Here is a 23,972-nt window from a genome sequence, read left to right as displayed (position 1 = left end):
ATTTCGGTAGAGTTCGATAAAAGAAATTGAACTGCATTAAAATGTCGATTTCGACAAAAATGGATATTCGGGAAACAAATCCTATAGCGACGAGATGTTAAAATAGGTTGGCACCTCACTATTATTTTGTCGGTTCTCTCCGAAACTTTATCATTATCTGAAAAAAACCAAACTTTTACAATAGTACTTAATTCATTTAACTTTTTCCTACCAGGATTCGTTTCTTTATATACAAAAATGTATTGGTTCGTTCCGCTATGTTGCAAACTAAAATTGGCTCTGAAATATTTTGATAAGGTAGTTGGGAACAGTCGGCACGGGTGGTAAATGTTCCATTCAAGGAAAGAGATTGAAGCTGATCTCTTTGCTTTTAACAATATCATAGACAAATTATTATTTATGAGTTGGCTGCAGTTGGTAGCTTTGCCAACAGCGTCTTCTGTTAACCTCAAAATATAAATTCCGCTTCGCGGCATGTGGTGACAGCGGTTATCGCAGTCGTTATTTGCGATAAATAAAGTTTATGTGTATGGTTCTAAAATAAGTATTAGTTTACAGTTAAAACGAAATCATCTAAGATGTTGGTTCTCTTTGAAACACCGGCAGGTTATGCCATTTTCAAAGTGAGTACTTTAAAATTGACAACACGTGTTCGATGTTCGATTATTTTTATTGACGATTATGTATTGCTTTTCTCTATTACCCTTCCGAATGTTTGTTGATCCCTTATGTCTACAACTATTTGTAGTATCCTTAACCTTTTTATCTTTCAATATGCCGCTTGAATTTCTTCTGAATTAATAAATGGCTTATAATTTAAATTTCTATATTACCTATTTTCCCTTATTATCAACGTTGTCATACATTATATTACCAGCTCCAATAGTAATTAATTGGTGTGATAATTTAAATTTAGTATGATTTTTTCAACTTGGAATATCTGACTTACAGTTGCTGGACGAGCTCAAGTTAGCAGAAGTCGATAATCTTTATCAGGATTTCGAAACACCGGAAAAGGCTAGCAAAGTGTAAGTTAATCCATATAATATTATGTATTCATTTAAAGAAACAAGTGTCACCTAGAGTCATAACTCACATTCTCAAAAAATCAAGTTTTGAATAAATCTCCAATTATTAATGAAATATCTTGAACATTAATAAGTGACATTGTCGATTTAATTTTTTTTTTTTTTATAAATATTTATGTATCTATCTCAATATGTCTCCTTAATTTCTTTTATTTTCTTAACTGTCAATTCACGGTGGAATTGCATTGTATTGTTTGATTTTTTTTTTTTTTTGTTGTACTTACTTATTCCACTTAAATAAATAATAAGAAATATAAAATAATAAGAAATTTAAGAAGCCAGTACGGCAAAATTTACTGTCTTGTGTAAGAAATACAAATTAAAACATAGTTTATGTCTCCTTATAGCCGGGTACTCATTAGCGGGCCGTAACTGTACCTGTTGCAGATCCTGTAACCAACCCTAGATGCGAAATAATTATTTATTATTATTAATTATTTGGTGTCCATACTAGTTACAGTATCTACAAAGGTCACAGTAATACGGCTCGCTAATGTGTGTGTGAAAAAATACAGATTCCTGGTTGTTTACAAAGACCTTAGGACCAGAATATAATTTAACCTGGAGTGTTTTTTGGAAAAAAAATTTTTACATACCGTAAAACCCCCTAACTTCGCCCGGTTTTTTAACAGAAAGTCGTTTTGCCACCAAAATATCCACCAATATGAAGTCTTATAGATCTTATGAAATGCACAATGATAGTGTTTAATTTTATTTATATTGAAGTAATACCCTTTTCATACTAAATAATACAATAAATCACTATTTTTTATATAGACGAAGTTACGGCACGATTCCCCAACTTCGCCTAATGTGTTTTAGTAGGTACAATAAAAAAATATTGTCTATGGATACTCACGAAATCTATCCAAAAATAGCCTTAAGCAAATTCAGGTCTTATGCTAGAGACAATTTGACATATTTTAAAGAAATATCTACGTTGGCGAAGATAGGAATCACTTCAATGACTGTTTCATACAACCTACCAATTTACGCTAGGGCTGCCAAAACCCAAAGCATTATAGTATCATTTTTATGTGTTGATTTACATAGTAAATTTTTAATAAAGGAAATATGAGAAAAATTGTTAACTGGTGATTCAAAGTGATGAATAGTTTTTAGTCTAAAAACAATAACAATAAAAAAAACACATTTATTTCAAGAAAATCGTTTTTTTGTGACAACCCTAAAGCAAGGGGAAGTGTAGGAACAAGTAGTTCAAAAAACATAGCCTGACATTGCATACTCAAATAATTGATGTTTTATTATAAATATCGGAAATCGCACGTTACATTTGGCAAGCAGACTATATCACTATATTATATTAAAAATATGAAGAACCTACCTCTACAAGATTCGTAGAAATCAGCAAAAGTTCAGAGGTATTCCGAAAAAATCTCTTCAAACCGGACTCGAAAAAACGGTACTAACACAAACACGGCGAAAATAATGGCGGTTTGAAAATTGTGTGGTGACAGGACGAATAATATCTTTAAAATCGCCTCAGTGACTTAAAGTGGTGCAATAGTAAAAACATGAGTTTTTAGTGTTTAATTGATTTAGGTGAAGTTAGGGACACTTGGCGAAGTTAGGGGGTTTTACGGTAGCTAATTAACAGGTTAAGTGCCCAAAGCGTCTTTGGACGCCCTAATTACACCAATTCTTATGTTATTAATTACTATCAATTAACTAATTGCGGCATAGAAAGGATTAAAAGCGATTTTTATTATCTAACTATTTTTTTTATAGATCGATACATTTTGAATCACTTAATGTTAAATAACTCAATTAACTCATTTAATGCCAACAACGCAACTGGCGCATTTGCATTACCTGGCTATTAGATATAATTAACATGATATTTAAATGTGGTAATTAATATTAATTAACAGGTCAGCAGTGATTGTGTGAGAAAATTGAAAAATGGGAATTTTAACTCCATATGATCTATCAACCTAGTTCACTCTGTGCTTCCGTGTACTGTTATTTGTTAACATTGTTAACAATTTATGTCATATCATGAACGCTTTGAATTTATCATGTTCATTATATTATGTAAAATAAATAAATTCAACAAGATAAATAGTGTAACAAACTTTTCACTTGAAGTACTAATATATATTTTTGTGGTAATTTTGATTGGGTGTTGTCTTATTACCGACTAATGCATTATAATTTTTACAGGGTGAAGCTGAAGCATTTTGAAAAGTTTGCAGATACTACAGAAGCGTTGTCTGCGACAACAGCTGCTATCGAAGGAAAATTGTCAAAAACTCTCAAGAAATTGCTTAAAAACTACAAAAATGACGATGTGCAAAATCAGTTGCTGGTTGCCGACGCTAAATTAGGAAACGCAATTAAAGACAAATTGAATCTTCAATGTATTTCAAACACCGGTGTCCAAGAATTGATGAGATGTATGCGATCCCAACTGGATAGTTTGTTAGTTGGTTTACCTAAAAAGGAAATGACCGCCATGGCATTGGGATTGGCGCATTCGCTTTCACGGTACAAACTGAAGTTCTCCCCAGACAAAATCGACACAATGATTGTACAGGCTCAATGTCTACTCGATGATTTAGATAAGGAATTGAATAATTACATTATGCGCTGTCGAGAATGGTACGGATGGCATTTCCCCGAATTGGGAAAACTTATTACCGATAATACCTCATATGTTAAAACTGTTAAGCTCGTCGGCACAAGAGACAATGCTATCAAAACAGATTTATCTGATATACTCCCCGAGGAAGACGAAGAGAGAGTGAAAGAAGCTGCAGAAGTTTCAATGGGAACTGAAATATCCGACGATGATATAATGAACATCCAAAATCTGTGCGATGAAATAATATCCATAAGCGAATATAGAGCACATCTTTCAGATTACCTCAAAGCGAGAATGATGGCGATGGCACCAAATTTGTCAGTTCTGGTTGGCGAGCATATTGGCGCAAGGCTTATTTCACGAGCTGGCTCGCTGATGAATTTAGCCAAGCACCCCGCTTCGACAGTTCAAATTTTAGGCGCTGAGAAAGCTTTGTTCAGAGCTTTGAAAACTAAAAAACAGACTCCTAAGTATGGTCTCATCTACCATGCGCAACTTATCGGACAAGCCAGCACTAAAAATAAGGGTAAGATGTCCCGTATGCTGGCTGCAAAGGCCGCTCTTGCCACTAGGGTAGATGCCTTTGGTGAAGATGGAACTTTCGATCTTGGGGTTGAACATAAAGTCAAATTAGAAGCCAGATTACGGTTACTGGAAGAAGGCAACATGAGGGCAATCAGCGGAAGTGGAAAAGCAAAGGCCAAGTTTGATAAATACCACAGCGTAAGGTAATTACCACTATTTCTTTTTTTTTTTGTTCTGTTCTCTGTTCTCATAATTTTTCTTGTCATAATCAATTTTCGCTAACCTCTTCATCGTCCAATCAGTGCCATTTTAATGTGCTCAGTGGACTCATTTTTATTGTCATAAAACATTTTCACTTCTGAAATTGTTTTTAACGTATATTTTATCTTTTCATTTTTAGTGAAGTCAAACAATATCAAGCAGCAGGTGATTCAACAGCTTCTGGCTCAGGCAAAAGGAAGCATGACAAATCTGACTCCAATATTAAGGTCGAAGAAGTTGAAGAAATGGAGGTTCGTTTGTAGACATTTTGTCTTTCTTTTTAGTGTTCTCTTATTTTCCACTGCTAGGCTTTGTTCTATGTCTGTATTCTTAATGTGTCAGTTCATGGTCTTCAATCGAACTTTCTAACTAATATGTCTGTCCTACTCCCACCTAGGATTATCAATATTATGTGTGACATCTGCCATTGAAGATAGCTGTTATATTATTTTATTTTGTATACAATTTGACTCTTTCTAGGCTGCCAATTAGTTAATTGGTGTAATTAACGTAAGAGTTAGTGTAATCACGGCCGCGTAAACACGTTTTCAGCAGTTAAACTGTTAAGGGGAAATTGGGAAATTAAATTAGTATGGCAAATATATTATAGATATCATACCTGTGGAACTAATCTTAAAATTAATATCATGCATAATTTATTTTATTATTATCATCAAATCTTATCAATGCCTAACGTATATGACTCTCTTGGCCGGCAGTATTTAACTTAGGAACAGTCCCTTTGTGCGGCTCCTTGCGAATCACCATATATGTCTAGCGTTGGAGCGTGCGGCACTATCAGAATATTGATGTGGTGACAGTTAAATTATTATTCAGTAAACATTTTGGTGGAGGATGGGTATGAAAGATTGTGTGTTTTGGTGATTTTGGTTACCATTATCTTAAGCCCAACTGATCTCAGTTATCAGTTTGGAATCTTTTAAAAAAAATCTACTTTGCAGTTTGTCTCCTATGTGTACCAGTAGCGAAGGGTGGAGGTAGGCTGTTAAGATCTGCCATAAATAGTGCACATTAAACATTGGTAGTCATACGTATTTGTTTTTATTGAACTAAGATTACAATTTACAGATGGTGTTGGTTAGTTTTTAAAAATCAATTAAACTCTGCCTATACCTACTCATAATAGTTTGTTATATTTTGGGCGACACGACAAAATTGTGCACACTATTTCATTCATACTTATTTGTTTTCTTCTGATTAAGAATACATATTGCACATATTATTGTAGGTTCATTTTTCATTCAGTAAGCCCTGCCTAAACCAAACTAATGAAAAATATTATTCCATCCATAAAATATTCAAAGTTATGTATGATTGAATCGCATAATTTTAGATATTTCACTGATAAATTAGTATTTTTTGACTATTATCTATTACGGCTTGGTTTTGCAAGTTTTAATTCAATTTTAAATACTAACCAATACCATATGTAAATTGTAGTATTTCAATGAAAACAAATGCGTATAATTGACAAAGTTCAGTATGTACTATTCATGGCGGATCCAACCTACCTCTACCCTATGCCACTGATGTGTACGTATTTTGAACCGTTATATTAATTCTAATTGTGTTCCTTGTTTGATCACAGGTGGATGTACCTGTAAAATCTGAAGGTGAATCGAAAAAGTCTAAAAAGAAGAAGTCCAAAGGTCTTGATGCGAGCACTTCCGAAGTTAAAGCAGAACCAATGCAGGAGGACCAACCCGAAGAAGAAGAAACCCCTGTCAAAAAGAAAAAGTCAAAGAAGAATAAAAAACCCAAGGAAGAAGATGAATAGTATAATTAATTAGATTAGACAGAGCATTAAGGTTTATTACGAAAGAATGACTTGACGATGTGCAAATGATTGAGAATACATTTAAAATACGTACAGGCAAAATTTTGTTTTATGGAGGTTTATGTTATTTTTTTCATTTGCATTCTGTATTCTGAATGTTTTTTAAACCCGGAGACTTTTTATATATGGATCATTTTATAATATGATTTAGTTTATGTTGTATACAACCTGTATGGTGTGAATCTATTCTTTAACAAATTTGTTAAATATTATGTTAAGTATTAGATTTAAGATTGAAAATATTTTTTTTGCAGTTCACTGTACAAATAAAGATATTGATTATACAGTATTCGGTGTTCTAATTAATAGTTATATTATGTAATTCCCACAACGCGTAGGCCCTGGCTGAATTATTCAAATCAGCGATACAAATTATTTTCAATAGGGTATTTTTCTTAGCCAGCAAATTTTTCTTTTGAATTGGCATCAAGTAGAGTAGTTTGCACGCCAAAGTCCGCTAGCAGCCAAAATTACAATTTTTTATAATTCTCTGATTTGGTTTATTTTCAGTTTAGGCATGTATTTTATAGTGTTTATATAATATGTAAAATACCCTTTACAATTCTATCCATAAAATACCCATAATAATTACCTAGTTACTAGTGATCGCCTACAATTTTTTTACAAAAAAGAAACGGGCAACGAAGAAATAAACTTATACATATTGTTAATTCTTTACCCGTGCCTCACGTCATGTGCTATTTTTGAGAGGCGTCTTGAAATAGGTATTGAGATATAAGTGTACCAAGACTAAATTGGTACCGACAATGTTTAGAAACTTTACCAGGGCTTGAAATGGACAAAAGCGGCTGGAACCCTGCTCCGGTTCGTTAAATCCTTGACTGTCGCTTTGTCATGTGAAAAAATTAATGTCTGGCTCTGTCAGAGGGATGATAAAAAGTAATATGAGATCGTGGTAAACCCTTATTTTTACAAGTAGGTAATAATGAAGTTTTGTATTATTTTCATATACTGTATGTCACTACTAAAAATTTACTAATTAAACGATTGTAAATAAAATAAAGTATTGAATATTGACGTCCCATGGGAGTAGGCACTGCTTATGGGTGGCAGATCAAGGATGGAAAGAATAATACAATTTTTGATGGAATAATTTGTAGGAATGATTTTTTTCACACTGCCCTAATCTTCGGTATGCATATCAGAAGTTTACAGACTGTTATTCCACTAATTGTTGTGATGAAACAAAACAAAAAATAAAGTTTTCAGAACGTTATTCAGCATGTTTGTAAATTTTTTCATTCCGACCTTTTTCAGAACGTTTTAGTTCTTCTATTTTGTTGTTACATACGAGGGTGGGTCAATAATTCCTTAGAAAAAAGCATTAAAACAGTTTTTATTTTTGTATTTTTTTTTTATTTCTCAACATAATCTCCTTGGAGCTCAATACACTTGGTTAGACGTTTCTCAATTTTTTTTAAACCGTCAGAAAAATAAGTTTTCGGAAGGTCCTCAAAATAAGCATTTGTCCGATCGATGACTTCTTCATTTGAAAAAAATGTTGTCCACTTAGCCATTTTTTTAAGTTTGGGAAAAGGAAAAAGCCACTGGGGGCTAAATCTGGCGAATACGGTGGGTGGTCGACCAATTCGAACTTCAATTCTTCAATTTTAGCCATTGATCGTAAACATGTGTGAATACGGGCATTGTCCTGATGAAAGAGGATTTTTTTCCTGTTTAAATGAGGCCGTTTTTCTTCAATTTTGTTTTTTAGCTGGTCCAATAAAGATGCATAATAATCCCCTGTTATTGTTCTTCCTTTTTCCAAATAGTCAACGAAAATAATTCCACGTGCATCCCAAAATACAGTAGCCATAACCTTACCAGCTGATTTTACGGTTTTCGCCTTCTTTGGACATGGTTCGCCTTTCGCAATCCACTGCTTTGACTGTTCTTTCGTCTCGGGAGTATAGTGGTGTATCCATGTTTCATCTACAGTCACAAAGCGACGAAAAAATTTATCCGGATTGCGTTGCATGAGCGACAACAGGGCTTTAGAGGCCACCACCCTATTGCGTTTATTGTCGACTGTGAGCAAACGCGGCACCCATCTTGCAGAATTTTTTTTCATGCCCAATTTGTCATGTAAAATAGAAATGACGCTACCTTTTGAGATCCCTGTAACCTCAATTATCTCACTCAACTTTAATCTTCGGTCACTTAACACCATATCGTGGATTTTATTGATCATTTCTGGTGTAGTCACCTCTACAGGACGTCCTGAGCGTGGTTCATCCTTTGTTGATGTACGACCACGTTTAAATTCATTTAACCAGTTATAAATAGTTGCAAGTGAAGGAGCAGATATGCCGTGAACTAAATCCAACTCATTTTTTATTTCCTTTGCTGTTAACCCTTTTATATTAAAATGTTTAATAACAGCTCTAAACTCAATTTTCTCCATTTTCCATTTTCCACAAGCAAATATTTTTTTTAAATGTACGAGAAACACACAACAACCCGACCAATCTGATTGAAACTTCACAGCATACTGAATCGGTAGTGCTGCTGCATAAAAACAAACCGCTTACAGTACTAGTCGCGCCACCTGTCGGCTTTTCTAAGGACTTATTGACCCACCCTCGTAGTATAAATTTTTGGATGAGCTTTCCATCTAGTCTTTAATAAATTTGCACTAATTCGCCCATTTGTATCTAAACTCTAATCATAAAACTTTGTGTCTTATAAATTTTAATTATGTTTCATACCAAATTAACTACTTACTTATTTTTAGTAACTTGTTTTGATATTATTTTCACTTTAAAAATATTCGCACACTTTGAAAGTTACCAAAATATATATCATAGATGTTGCTACAACCGACCTGCGAGGCACCTTTCCATAAACCAATTATTACAGTGGTATCTAAGTCAGTGTTGCCATCTTTTTCTATGCTGATTATAGTACAAAGGCTTAAAATATATCGTACAGGAACATTTTTCGTCTTGAATCCTTTAAAATTATAGTATTTTGGTATATTTGGTGTAAAATTATAGTATTTTACATTTTTCGCAGAATTAAAATTATAGTATTGTACTATAATTATAGTACGGTTGGCATCACTGATCTAAGTTATTAAGTATGCAGATACTATTTTTTCCCGTATGTTTACAATCTCATTTGTGTATTACGTAATATGTTCACTAAATAGTCGACAGTATTTTTATCGCTTCTCTCATTACGGTCGCTTGGCCCCCTTCCCACTTCTTGTTACGCTCCTGAACTATTGAACATTACTTACAATTCGTTACATTTTCATTCGATTAGTAAATGGGATGGGTTTCTATCGAGTCACGCATTTTTACTACCCAATGCTTATTACTAATTCGGTTGTTTACAGGTGGCGTTATAAGTGCAAGTAGCGAGTACTTTATATAAATTGGTGTCTAATTCCATGAAATGACAACTACCATTTTTTCCACAAAATTAATATAAAAACATTTGTCGTGTTCTGACAATACCCATTTATAGCAGTCATTAGTAGACTAATATTCTTCTTCGGTCATATCCGCCCTTTAGTTGGAGCATATGGACACCACACGGCACCTCCAAGAATCTTTGTCGCTCGCCAGTCCTGCTTTATTCCAGGTCAAATCAGCATCCCGTAGCTCCGCCGTATACACTCTGTAGATAGTATTTAGCGGCCTTCCAGGACGCCGTAATCCGGTCGGCTTGAAGAACGGGTAAGCCAGCTTGAAGTTCTCGTTTGGCAGCAAGTGGCCGAGTCAGGTCCAACATCGCCTCTTCACTGTCAGCATTATGAGAAGCTGCTTGGTGCGTTCTCTTATCTCCTCGTTACTCCTAAAGTCGTACCACCGCACACCCAGTATCCGTTGCAAACATCTGTTTTTGATGATCAGTATACGGTTGCTCATAACCTTCGTAAGGTGCTATAATTCGCTACCATAAAGCAGCACCGTCAGAATGCAAGCATCGAATAGACCAATGATACTCAACCTTTTTTTTTTTCGGGCCAAATACATATATTTGTAAAGTAACGCGGGCCGCATCACTACTGGTGTGACGAAAAAAATCATGAAATCCCCCCTTTTTTACAAAACATTTTTAAGATTTTAAAAATTATGCGTGTTTTTTTTTTAATTAATCGTGTGCAATAGCAACACTCTTATACCAGATCTGATATGGACCATAATGACAATCCTCTTCGGGTGTCACTATCTGTGCGTCAAAGTCGAAACGAATCTCAAGGTATACGTAATTCCTGATAATAAATGTGTTTCGGGCCGCACATAAAAGCTTAAAGGGCCGCATGTGGCCCGCGGGCCGCAGGTTGAGTATCGCTGGAATAGAACAAGCACAATCATGAGTCCCAGACACTCTGTATCGAGTTGAATGTTGCTCCATTATACATTAAAATGTTAATATACATTAAATTAATTGAGGGGCTCAAAAGACAAAAGGCCCAAGCCGAAAAGCAGAGTTCTGAGTAAATTCAATTTTAGTAAAGGCATGTTTTTCTAACTGCAATAAAACAAAATACATCTACAAACAAAAAACTATGTATTGATTATTAATGTTATATTTGACAGTGTTAGAATAGTATATTAAAAAATTCTTATTTTTAAACAATATTTAATGCGGGTTAGGCCATTTTACTTTTGAAATCAGAAAATATTGTGTTAATGTGGGTTGGGCCATTTGTTTAACATAAACATAAAAAATATATTGACATATAATTAATATAGAACACGAAAACTATGTTTATTAAAACTTAATATTAGTGGTATTCAATTTAAAAGACAAAAATTAATAAAAGATACAGATCAAAATGCTCCTTTAAGTAATATTCAAAATAAGAGACAATATTATGTCCCTAAAATATTAAAAATAGACTTACCGGTTATATAATATAATACCTAGTGAACAACACATAACATACTATATTATGTATTGAAGATTTTTACTATTCACTCTTCCAAATCGCAAGTTTTTGAGACATCTATCAAGCCTGACAATCATACAGAAATGGTCTAAGCCACGAATGACATTCATTAAACCAGGGTTTCCCAAACTATGTTCCGTCGAACCTGAATAGGTGTTCCGCGACAATTTGGAAAGGTTTTATACACTTTTGCAATATTTTCTGAAAACTAGTAAGGACGATTCCTGGGCTTGGAATCCATTTTCCGTGACAGCTAAACAAGTAGGCTTAAGCTCAAGTGACTATGAAAATCTTATTGATTTAATTAGTGACTCTGATTTGAAGATCAGCCTTTATGATTTCTGGGCGAGTTTGTCAGAAGAGTACCCAATTTTTCAAAACAAGCTGTTATTGTTTTCAGGGCCCCCAGAGCTTTAGTCTGGGGGCACGGGGTCTGGGTGGACCCGGCGTGGCGGGTTGATCAGATAAGTAAGATAAACACACATCACACATTTGCTTTAATAGTTTAAAATACATCATGACTATTAAAATTTGTTAATTTTAAATTATATAATTGAACGATGTAATTTTTGATTATTGCGTATTAATACTCGACAACTCTATGATGAAAGTAGATGTATTAAAAATAAAAAAAAATAGTTAATAATACACTGAATAAGGGCCCTTAATTTGAGCTGTAACAAAATTTGAAAAATGTTAATATAACGTATCACACTGCCTTTGACATTAGAGGTAGGTAGGGGGCCCGCTTCAGGTTGTGGGGGCCATGATTATTTTTATTTCTGTTTTCGACTACCTATTTATACGAAGCGGGATTTTCTATTTATGCTGCAACGAAGTCAAAGTGCAGGAACAGACTCGACGCCACACCAGATATTAGAATGCAACTTACCAATATTGTGCCTGATATCAAGAAGATGCAATTCAAGGACTCAAAATTATCAAAGTCATTACCTAAGTGCTTTATTTATTCATATTTTTATGTTTATATCATATTATAAGTAGTTGTATATTTAAAAATATGATGTAATTACTTAATAAATAATGCGTTTTAATAACATTTTTTTTTAATTTTAACTAGTAGGAATCAATCTAAAGTGTTCCGTTAAAATTTCCGGGTTTGCGAAGTGTTCCATTGCAGAAAAAGTTTGGGAAACCCTGCATTAAACAATGGACAAATAGCCCAAAGGGCCAGTGTACCTCGTGGTTATAGTAAATGCATAAACAATATTACACTGACATCTCGTGATGTAAGTGGAAAGATGGCTTGGGCTATTTTTCCACTTATGAAATGGTTATTGGAGAATTCAAAAAGCGAAAAATGTGGGTTGGGCCTTTTGTCGTTTGAAAACCTCAATTATACACTTGCCAACCGTACTATAATAATTATTATTCGCTATTGACTCTGAAGTCCCTTGAGATGTTTATCGTATTTTTTGCCTTGTGTTCTTCTGTGCTGGCCCTTTTACCCTCTTTTCTTCTCGATTATTTATCTCTCTGGTTGCTCATCTTGTTTAGCAGGACTGATGCTTCCGTTGGTGGCGTCCTTTTTTGTCTCTACTGCTATTCATAGTTGATTAATTTTTTTCTTTCTTCGCAAGCGAAAAAATTGAGTCTTGCGAAAGTACAGTAAAAGTTTGAATGTGTGCATTAAAATGAACTGCAATGAAGACAGCAACGTCACGGGAGAACTGGCGATGGAAACCGACTCGAATGAGTCGGAATAACTGATGGAGGACCCCGTGAGTGTCAGTGAACTGAGGGCGTCAGTAATGTCACTGGACAATAAGCTATCGCAAATCTTTTCAATGTTGACCCAACAGGGTCTACCTGCAGTGGTACCTGCTCCGCAGAAGCCGACGGTAAACATCGACTCTCCGGTAAGTTTTTTACGGCCGCCCGCAAGGCCCGAACCAGCAGAAAAACGCAACAGGATTCCGTGGCCTGTATTTAGTGTCATAGTACAGGAGGCCTGCTTTGCCGACACGAGACAAAGGTCGGGTAGCGGAACTTACCAGGCTCCAGCTTTTTGACACAGATAATTGGGCGGGGGTTCGCTATGCCGAAACCCAAAAACAGTATTTGGCGGCTCCGTCCTTCGTTGAGTTGGGACTCAATGATGAGTTACGCCCCTACGATCGTTCATCGCAAACCATTCATCTAATGGAGCGTACGGTTGCCGGCCTCCAAAATACGATGATCACACAAAAGGAGTGCATTCGGACTCGTTACAGCGAGTGGTCGATTCTGTCAGCGACCACATCATTGGTACCTACGGCTCTTTTTGAGATGTTCGTAAAGGAGTTCGGGAACTCGTCAGCACTCAACAAAGTGTCTGAGGACATCACCCGGATCCTTTGTGGAAAACGGGCAGAGTTGATACAGACGAGGCGGCAGAAAATCCTCTCGGTAATAAAAGACACCTTTACGCGAGAGGCTCTTACCAAGATCCCACCTAGCGCCGAGCACATCTTCAACAAGATCAACTCGCGGTTTTCCTAGAGAGAGGTGGGGGTCGCAAGAAGATCTTCGATCAGACCCCCAAAGTGGTTGACCAGGGCAGGGTGGAGAGTCAACCTAGCACTTCGTCAGGTGGACACAAGGACACTTTTTGGAGGCAGGGATACACGAGGAGGATGTCAGACCAGGTTAGGGGTGGCTTGCCGAGAGGCCCACGCCCATCCAACCGAGATTTTCCCAGAGGTAACCGAGGTGGTGCTAGGGGCACTTTCCCTAGACGCAGGTGACCAGGTCTCACTCACCACGTTCACAGGGGAACGCCGCCAGCATTTCCACGAAATCTGGCAGGCCAAGGGTGCACCACCACCATTATTAAAAATATTAACGGGAACCCGTATTCTGTTTATAAAGAACCCCCTCTAATAATGCCTTCCGTACAATTCCAGAAGGATTTCCAAACGCGACAATCACTGGAGATCACTTCACAAATCGCGGAACTGAAGTAATCGGGAGTATTGGAATCGGCAGAGCCATCTCTGAGCTTCCTCTCAACCCTGTTCCTAGTAAGGAAGCAAGACGGCAGTCAACGACCCGTCTTTAACTTAAAACGCGTAAACGGTTTCCTACAACCAAGGCCGTTCATAGGCTTTACGAAAAACCGGTGGACTATAGAAGGGTGCCACATCCGGCTAGACTATTTTCTGAAGTGGTTTCTTATCCTGCAACGTTGGAAAGCAACGAATGCAATAACATGCCGATTTTCACGGATGGAAGCAAAATTGATGGCGGTACTGGTGCAGGGTTTGTGGCATACATTAATGGCGGTGAGCTGATAGCTGCTAGTAAGAACCGCCTTGCCAGCTATTGTACGGTAATGCAGGCCGAACTCTATGCTATCCAATGCGCTCTGGAGTGGGCAGGCTCAGATCCAATCCAATGAAAGCTCACCGAAAACCATAGTATTTGTATTTTTTTAGTTACGATTCATACTTCGGCGTGAACGGTTGTTTGTATCTGTTATCGCTTAAAAGTTAATAACCACTTAGTCTAATTAGCCATTAATTAAACCAGTTTCTTTAATTAAGTTATCATTACAGTATAATAGAATAATTACTTGTTTATTTAAATATTTGTGTGTGTTATTTGACATTATAACAATAATTATTAATATTTCTTATTTTAATATATGTTGTTTGTGCAGTTATTGTTTCTTAAGTATAAATAATTTCGCTCAGCGATGCAACGGACACCACCTGATCCTGGGCCAAGCACCAGTTCGGCCCGAAAGGTGGTTGGGAGTATGGAGAGCGTACCTTCGGAACTTCCCAAAAAGAAGATTCTACGTTCCAGGAAACCTGGGACTGATGAAGACTCATCCAAAATATATCGGGATTACCCAGCAGACTCTGATGGCCTAGTCCCATCAACGACTATACAGCCAGCTCTGCTAGATTGCATCACTCCCCCACCAGGTCAGACAGGCGAAAATAATACAACAATAACAATAACATTTGAAGGCCATTCAAGAGGCGCTCAATTCAAAGGCTGCTCCTAAATTAATGTACGAGCAAGTGTACCAAGCAACACTAGCCTTGGCACTGGCTCTCGGAGACATAAACGCGAGCCTTTTAAAACCAGAACACTTAGCAGCCTCCCGAGGAATAGAATTAGAAAACCTGAGCCTTCGGATGGCATTAATGCAGGATTTGCTCTCAGAAAAAACCAAAACAATTACAGCCTCGTGTGCGGAGTTCTCAAGACTTCAAATATTCACACAAAGCACCAGTTGACGCCTCAATTAACCATCCCGATCTGGTCAACGGTAGTCAGCCGACGTTCAGTGCCTCCTTTAGCTCCACCACCACCTAGCCAAAACCAGGCTCGTCCGGGTGTTTTATTCTTCCCTACGACGGAGGGCAACAAAACCTCAATATCGACTAAGACTATTTTAAAATCTACTGTTGCCCCTTAGCTCTAGGCGTTCAGATCACAGGAATCCGCAAAATTAGGAATGGTGGAATTATTGTCCATCCCCGGACAGAAGATGAGGTAAAACTCCTACTCACTGCCCCTGGTATTGCCGAGGCTGGCCTGCGCGCTGAAATCACCGGACGCAAGAAACCCCGAGTAATTATATTTAACTTGCCGGCGACAACAACCAAAACAGAGCTCCAGGAAGCAATATTCAAGTCCACAAAAGACAAATCGGGCCTTTCTGAAGCAGACTGCGTTAAGGAAATCAGCCTCAGCCATAAGGCAGGTCCAAATGGCACGGAAAAGTGACATTTTATTGCATTTGTCCCACCCATTGTAAGGCATGCCTTGATTGCTGATGATCGTCTCTTCGTGGGATGGGAATCTTACCCAGTCCAAGACTTACTGGGGGTTATAAAATGTTCTAATTGCCACTTGTACGGACATATGGCAAAATTGTGTTCCGCTAAGGTTCCAACGTGTGCTCACTGTACTGAGGTAGGTCACGATCGCTAAGACTGTCCCGGAAAAGAGATTGCTCCAAAATGTGTTACCTGCCACTGCCATAAACCTCAAAATGATCATCTGACTCACAATACTTCTTTCCCAGCTCGTCTGTATGCGGAGGAACGAGAACGGGCAATGACAGACTATGAATTAGATTGATTTGCTTTGCTCAACTAAATGTGGGCAAGGGAAAGGTCAGTACACTGGAGTTGGAGACCTTAATGCTCAAGAAGGGCCTGGATGTAGCGCTTGTGCAAGAGCCATATCGCTAGTGCTCTAAAATGGAGTTTGGTTCCGGCCGTGTCGTCAGTGCCTCCCCTTCATCCAAAGCCTGTATCTTTGTTGCTGACCCTCAGTTAGGGGTACTCCACCTCTCTCACCTTTCAAATGAATATATTGCGTGTGCTGAAATCACCGCCCCTGGAGGGAGTACAGTTATAGCAATCTCAATGTATTTCAACTATATGAGTAAAGCAAATAAAAGCAAAATAAAGCCAGCAGCCGTTCTCCCTCTGACCCTAAGGCCTACCGCCCTCTGACACTCTTGCCTACATTCAGCAAGGTGCTGGAGCGTCTTATGTGCACACGACTTGAGACTCACCTCGCAGAGACTGCACCACTCTCACCGAACCAATTTGGCTTCAGGCCGGGTAAATCCACTGAGGATGCGATTCGAAAAGTTATCAACTACACTGAAACGGCAACAAGTAAATACATACTAGGCATTCTTTTAGATATAGCGGGTGCCTTCGACAGTGCCTCCTGGCCTGCCAGCGAAACCACCATGACCAGTCACAAATGGTTTGGACTTGTAAGCCATCCGACATGTCCATGCGGATGGGAGGTACAGGATGCCAATCACATCCTATGGGAGTGTCTGAGTATGTGCTCCGAACGGGAGGAAATGCTCAGGTCGGTCCAACCAGCTGTTGGACCCATCGGCCCGTCCGACCTGGTTGCTACTAAGGCCAACTATCTTGCATTCAAAAAATTTGCGGCGTCTTACTACGGGCGTGAAGATCTCTTCACATAAATTTTGCTGCCTGTATGATTAGCTTCGTTCTTTGTTATATTAAAATAGTAGCTTCTTTTTCTTTAAAGTAAATTCCATGTGCTTTTTCTCTCCCTGGCACTTTTCATTAGAGTAAACTCAGTAAACTCAGTCAGAGCTCACTTTGAGCGTAGCAACCTAAGTCTTGGGCATCTTCTCCCAGGACACTCCCAGGCCAATTCTTAGATGCTTCACATCACCAATTGACGGGTCCCGTGATACTCTCGATTAAGACCGAGGGTGGTACGGGGCGGGTTTGGTGGAGGGACTTTAACTTCAATATATATAGTGCCTCCTGGCCATTAATATTGTGTAAACTTCGATTAAAACGTGTTCCGGGAAACATATATGCACTAATCTAAAATTATTTCAGTGACAGATCTATATTATATGATACTGGCAATACAATAATATCTAGGAAATCCACAATGGAGTGTCCCCAGGGATCAGTTCTTGGACCCCTTCTATGGAATATCCTTTTTGATGACATCCTGTCGATCACGCTTCCAAACGACTGTAGTATTATTGCCTATGCGGATGACGCGCTTCCCTTGTGAGTGCGAACAGCCGCAATGGTCTTGAGCTAGCTGTTAACGAGGCTTTGGAAACCATTTTGACCTGGGGTTTTACTAAGAAACTCACTTTTGCTCCGCATAAAACAGAATCCATCCTCTTCAAGGGAGCAGCCAACCTCACTTCAAGGTCGCCCACCATCCGTATGGGTAGTACTTTAGTTAAAGTCAAAGATAAGGTTATATATCTAGGCATTTTATTGGATGACAAATTATCATTTTTGCACCACGCCGAAACTTCGGTGGCTAAAGCCAAAGCAGCTTACCATCGGGTCTCCTGGCTTACTGGAAGTAATTGGGGTCTTAAGTTCAGATCTCTTAAAATAGCTTATGATGCAATCTTTATGAGTATCGCTGGATATGCCGCCAGCACGTGGTATCATAGATGTAAGTTATTGTCCATCCGGAAAACTCTTCTTAGCGGTCAACGCTCAGCATTACTTGCCCCGTTATAAGGCTTATAAGACGACTTCTACCGACGCGTTGCCTGTCCTTGCTGGAGTGCTTCTGTTAGACCTGCACATTCAAGTCCGTGGTGCCACGACCGCCTTGCTCGGAAGTCTGGGAGCGGAGGTTGGCGGTATATTTATATCGCCGCCTTTAGGTCTTGGATCCATGAGCCGGCGCGCTCGAAAAGTTATTGTACGCGACCTGGCGTATGACACGGCGCTGCGTGTGTGGCAGGGGCGATGGACCACTTCTTCCAAGGGCAGACAAACGCATTTGTTTTTTCCTGATATAAAGTGGCGCATGGAGATAACCAGATTGACTCCAGACCATTGGACTTCTCAGTTCTTAACTGGACACGGTGGTTTTGCCTCCAAGCTCTGTCAGCTTGGCCTAATAGAATCTCCGACTTGTTTATGTGGCGAATTGCAGGATGCCGATCACATCCTCTGGGAGTGTCCCCATATGTCGGTTGAAAGGGAAGAGCTTCTCAAGTCGGTCCGACCCGCAGTTGGACCTGTCGGCCATTGCGACTTGGTATCTACGAGGGAAAATTTCTCAGCTTTTAAAAAGTTTGCGGCATTATACGGCGAGCGAGAAGGTCTTTTCTCATCGAGAATAGACCGTAATACATTGTATGGAATTAAGGATCACGCACAGTCTAGTGCACGCCAACCAAGGTCTTGGGAAGTTGCTCCTGGGACACTTTCGGCACAAATTTGAACAGCCGCTATTGTTCGTTATTCCACGGTATACGCCTGCATAACAGGTGTGGAGACGTGGCGGGTGGTGGAAGGAAAAGCAAGTATTTGTATTTATTACGACTCCAAAAGCTCAATCCAAGCAATTGGAGATCCCTTGTCTACTAATCCGATTGTCTTTTCTATCCACAGCGAGTCCGCAATACTGAGACGGCGCCACCTCGAGGTGCACTTCAAGTGGATAAGGGGACACACCGGGATAGAAGAAAATGAAAGAGCCGACAAATTATATAATGTTTGAGGCTTTCACGGTTGTTTTTTATCGTAGTATATTCTTGGGTTTTCACCGTAAAACATATCTCTTGATAATGGCCTCTGCAACGAGCCCAAAACGTCGAGTAAAGAAGGAAGAAGGAGACACGGTGAAAGCCAACAAATTGGCTCGTCATGGTGCCTCTGAACCCAAGATCGCGATAGCTTATGACAAATTTCCTCTGAGCTACGCAAAAATTACAATTTCAGATATGGTGAAAAACGAATGGAACTCACGATACATAAACTCGTCGACAGGGGAGTTGACCCGAAAGTTTTTACCTTCGATTTCAGCAGCACGAGACGTCAGGGTGCATAAGGGGCTGTGTTTTGAGATGACTCAGATTCTTACAGATCACGGAGTCATGCGAGCATACCTGCACCGGTTTAAAATAACATCTGATGGAAAGTGTCCATGCGACAACGGAAACGACCAGGACGTCGTACATTTACTTCTAGATTGTCAAATCTTTAGCAAGGAGCGGCACAACCTGAACTTTTTATTACAGATGGCAGATGCGGACATTCGAGACCTTCCGGGGACCATGGCAAACGAGACGGGAAGAGATGCACTTTTTAATTTTTGTATTGATGTAATAAAAATAATAAAAATAATAAATGGTGACATGTAATGATGATTCATGCCTTTCAGACCCAGTGACTGCAATCATATAAGATAGGATAAGTATATGCTCTGAATATCAGTCATATGCGACATTTCTTTTACCACGGGAAAAAACTCGACTACAAATCGCAGTCCTCAGTTCCCAATGAATACGACAAAATATTCATCAGAATCACCACTGCCTTGCGCTACAAAGAATTTTCCAGGGTTTTTGCAAGGCGGTTTCATAGGTCCTGGCTGAATTCAAATTAGCAATACCCGATGCGGGTAGAAGAATAGTTTTCAATGAGGCATATTCTCTGAGCCGGCACAATTTTCATTTGACTAGCATCAAGTAGAGTAGTTTGCGTGGCAAAGTCCTTAAGAAACCTCTATAGTAAATGCGAGGTATCCATAAAGGCATCTAGAAAAAAAAGGCCGTTCAAGCTGTTCCACCATTTCAAGGTCCCAACATTCCTGCAAAGGGAAGACTGGTTAGTAAAAATATACCTAAGCCGAGCGTACCTACATGTACCTATATCTATACAACATTGCCGATTCCTTCGGCTAGTTTACCAAGGAGAACTCCTGCAATTCACATGCCTGCCGTTCGGACTGTCGGCAGCACCAAGACTGTTTACCTCATTAAGAAACTAGGTGGCCGAACACCTCCGAGGAAAAGGTATGAGAATCGTCACTTACTAAGACGACTTTCTGGTGGCAAATCAGTCCAGAGATATTCTTCTGTCGCAACTGACTTATATGATAGATTTCATGCAGGCACTAGGCTGGATAATCAACAAGAAAAATTCTTATCTAACCCGAGCCAACAACGGGAGTTATTGGGTATCACATGGGATACTTACAACAATCGGAAATATCTATCAACAGAGAAGTGCACATCACTTCGTCACCACCTACAATTGCAGATCAAAAAAGGCAGTTGGTCGCTCAGGCAGGCCCAACGCCTCGTCGGGCGACTCAACTTTGCAACCTTCGTCACTCCACAGGGGTGATTGCATTGACGACGTCTACAACTTGCGAGCGCTCAATTATCAAGGAGCCACCCTCACCGAACAACATCGATTTCACCACAAGCTCGAGAGGACAATATCATGTGGTGGATTCGAGCGGTGGGCTCCTCAGGAAATATTCACAGGGCAACCTACAATCACTTCCTCACCACAGACGCAGCCGATTCAGGCTGGGGAGCGCAGTTAGACGAGTACCACTTATCAGGTACATGGACACAAGGCCAATCCACGTGGCAAACCTGGGAGCAAACGCTCAGGGGATCAGAATTACTCATACAAACCGAAATACAGTGGTGGCCTACATCAACAACGAAGGGGGCACAAAGTCCGCAACACTACCAAGTCTTTGCCGACAGATTCTGGAAATCACCAACGAGGCCAGTATATCATTGACTGCACAGTACCTTCCAGGCAAATACAACTGCGTGGCAGACCATCTCTCACGCAGCAAAATTATTCCAGAATGGCACCTAGTTATGGCAGCTACAACTCCCATATTTAAAAGATGGGGACTCCCAGACGTAGACCTGTTCGCGTCCAACACAGCCCGTTGTCACAACGTATGTCTCACGAAATCCGAACGATGCCTTCAGTCGACAGTGGGACTTCAAACTAACCTGGATATTCCCGCCACCGAATCTAATTCCACAGGTACTGGCACACCTGAACACGGCAAGGGGGAAATATTTACTAGTGGCCCCATGGTAGAAGAGGTGTTTTTGGAGCGCAAACGTACAGCAGAAATCACTGGAACCACCCTACCCGATCCCGCACTTAGTTGGCTCGTATATTGGAGCTCGTCTCGCCTAAAAACGTGTCGAATACGTCGATGTGACGTCATCGTTATTTAACGAAACAACATAACACGACGTGTTGCCAAATGGAGCGTCGTAGATTGATCGAATGCAACTGTTTCGTCTGAAAAAAACATCTGGCTGTTGCATTCGACATGTTGCATCCTTCTCAGACTCCGAGTCGGAGGGTTGAAGTCACAAAGAAACACCTACGAATTGGTCATTCCTATACCGGCTCACCGATCACCGCATTGAAATATCCATACGTTTCGAAGGCTACGCGACTGTCGCTAGAGAGATGTGCGAGATTGTGTCATGCAACACTTGCCGCCCGTTCTTGGAAGTTTTGATTTATGGCGGTCAGGCACACGAGGTGAGTTGTGATATGCGAGCCGGCATAGTCATTTCTAGTGGACACGGTGAAAAACCATCCACCTCCACAAGTCCGGGACCTATCACTCCAGTTATGGATAATTTCGGGTGGGCAGAGTTAGTTTCTAGCTGGTCGGTAGAGGACAGATCAACTCTCACTTCCGGCTGGCGACCATCCACTTTGAAGACCTATACACCTGCATGGGACAAATGGAAGATATGGTGCCTGGCCAACTCGATAAGCTATAATACCCCCGAACAGATTGAAGTGGTTAGATACCTGGGTCACTTATACAATAATGAAGGCCTTTCATATAACACTATTCTTGTACATAAGTCAGCCATAGCTACCTTTTGCAAACCTATGGTCAGTAAAGACATCAGCAGTAACATAGTAGTGCGTCATATGTTAAAAGCCATATCCACCCGCAAGACTAAACCTACAAAACCACCGATTTGGGATCCAAGAATAGTCTTAGACTACCTCAAGAAAACAACACCACTAGTATTATACAACCCATATTATTATGAAGTTTCACGCAGAACAGCTATATTATTATTACTCGCATCGGAACGACAGGTTCATGACCTTACCCTACTCAGTGTAGCGGATAATGGCCTTGTCGATAATGGCGACCATATTATTCTATGGCCAGTGTTTGGTTCCAAGACGGAGACATCAAGGCACCGCCAATCTGGATGGAAATTAAACGCTTCCAGTCGCCAGTATTTTGGCTACGAAAACTTATCTGCGTTTCCAGTGAGAGAAGAGAAGAAGGTGGTAACATTCCGACATTATTTATCTCGTCAAGAGGCCCTCTAAAGCCTGCGACTCGAGCAGTCATCGGAAATTGGGTGAAGTCAATACTTGCTGATGCAGGGGTACAGGAATCACCAGGCAGTACTCGATCAGCAGTCGCCTCCCTAAATTGGTTAGAGGATTACCCCATAGATGACATCCTGCAGAGAGGTAATTGGCGCCAGGAGGCTACCTTTAAAACATTTTACCAGAGACCGATAGACACACAGTCTTCTACAGCGGGGGAACGAAATATATTAACCTCTCTGTTCAGCCCGGTACACTGAGTCTAAAAGCAAGAAATATATTATACCTAATTCCCATGTTAGGTTTCATCCATCCTATCTTGTAGGATCTATCTTGCTTTATCAGGTGATAACAAACAGATATCTCAAGGAGTCAATAGCGAATAATGAAAGGAGTTTTACCTTCTCTTCTTATTCTTGTTGACTCTGAAGTCCAGAGAACACCTAGGTACCTGGTTTCCTTGAGACATAATATCAAAATGAATAGCAGAGACAAAAAAGGACGCCACCAACTGAAACATCAGTCCTGCCAGCCTGCTAAACAAGATGAGCAACCAGAGAGATAAATAATCGAGAAGAAAAGCGGGTAAAAATGGCCAGCACAGAAGAGCACAAGGCAAAACATACGATTAACATCTCAAGGGACTTCAGAGTCAACAAGAATAATAAGAATTTTAATGGTAGGTAAAACTTCTTTCATTGTAGTATTTTGTACGATAATTTTGAATATCTGATTAATGTATTGTATTGTATGTATCTTATGATTTAAGTTCGACAAAATACAAAGGCAAAAGTACTATAATTTCATAATAGAAGAAAATTTGACGAGCCGAAGAAAATAGGTATCCTTTGATAATGGAATTTTTGAATTCCCGGAAGCATTTTTGGTCGAAAAACCTCAATAAAAAAGAGCCGTGGACTTTCTAAAATTTTCCGTTATTTTTGAAAGAAAAACGTTATAACAATATAATAGCCCGTACTATAATTTGGTGACAAAAAGATGGCAGCACTGATGTACTATAATTGTCTATGATACTATATTCCAATATTCTGGCAGC

At 39.3% G+C, this 23,972-nt stretch overlaps 1 protein-coding gene across 1 annotated transcript; it reads left to right on the top strand.

The window, feature by feature from the left end:
- Window positions 1-401: 401 nt before the first annotated feature.
- On the top strand, window positions 402-6,626 carry nop5 (nop5 ribonucleoprotein). Its single transcript, XM_085955802.1, has 5 exons — window positions 402-623; window positions 952-1,028; window positions 3,273-4,421; window positions 4,619-4,730; window positions 6,089-6,626. The coding sequence occupies exons 1-5, from the start codon at window positions 579-581 to the stop codon at window positions 6,275-6,277; spliced, it is 1,572 nt and encodes a 523-aa protein (XP_085811928.1). The 5' UTR covers window positions 402-578; the 3' UTR covers window positions 6,278-6,626.
- The last annotated feature ends 17,346 nt before the right edge of the window (window positions 6,627-23,972 follow it).

Source organism: Rhyacophila brunnea, unplaced genomic scaffold, assembly GCF_057557595.1.
Source record: "Rhyacophila brunnea isolate RB1 unplaced genomic scaffold, BYU_Rbru_1.0 scaffold_5, whole genome shotgun sequence".
NCBI classification, from domain to species: domain Eukaryota; kingdom Metazoa; phylum Arthropoda; class Insecta; order Trichoptera; family Rhyacophilidae; genus Rhyacophila; species Rhyacophila brunnea.
Note: the sequence above shows the minus strand (reverse complement) of the source record. Positions and strands in the feature narration are given on the sequence as shown.

Coding starts and splice junctions, on each gene's coding strand:
- nop5 (XM_085955802.1), top strand. CDS start 579: ATGTTGGTTCTCTTTGAAACACCGGCAGGTTATGCCATTTTCAAA. Junction 1,029..3,272: donor CCGGAAAAGGCTAGCAAAGT/GTAAGTTAATCC, acceptor TAATTTTTACAG/GGTGAAGCTGAAGCATTTTG. Junction 4,422..4,618: donor GATAAATACCACAGCGTAAG/GTAATTACCACT, acceptor TTTCATTTTTAG/TGAAGTCAAACAATATCAAG.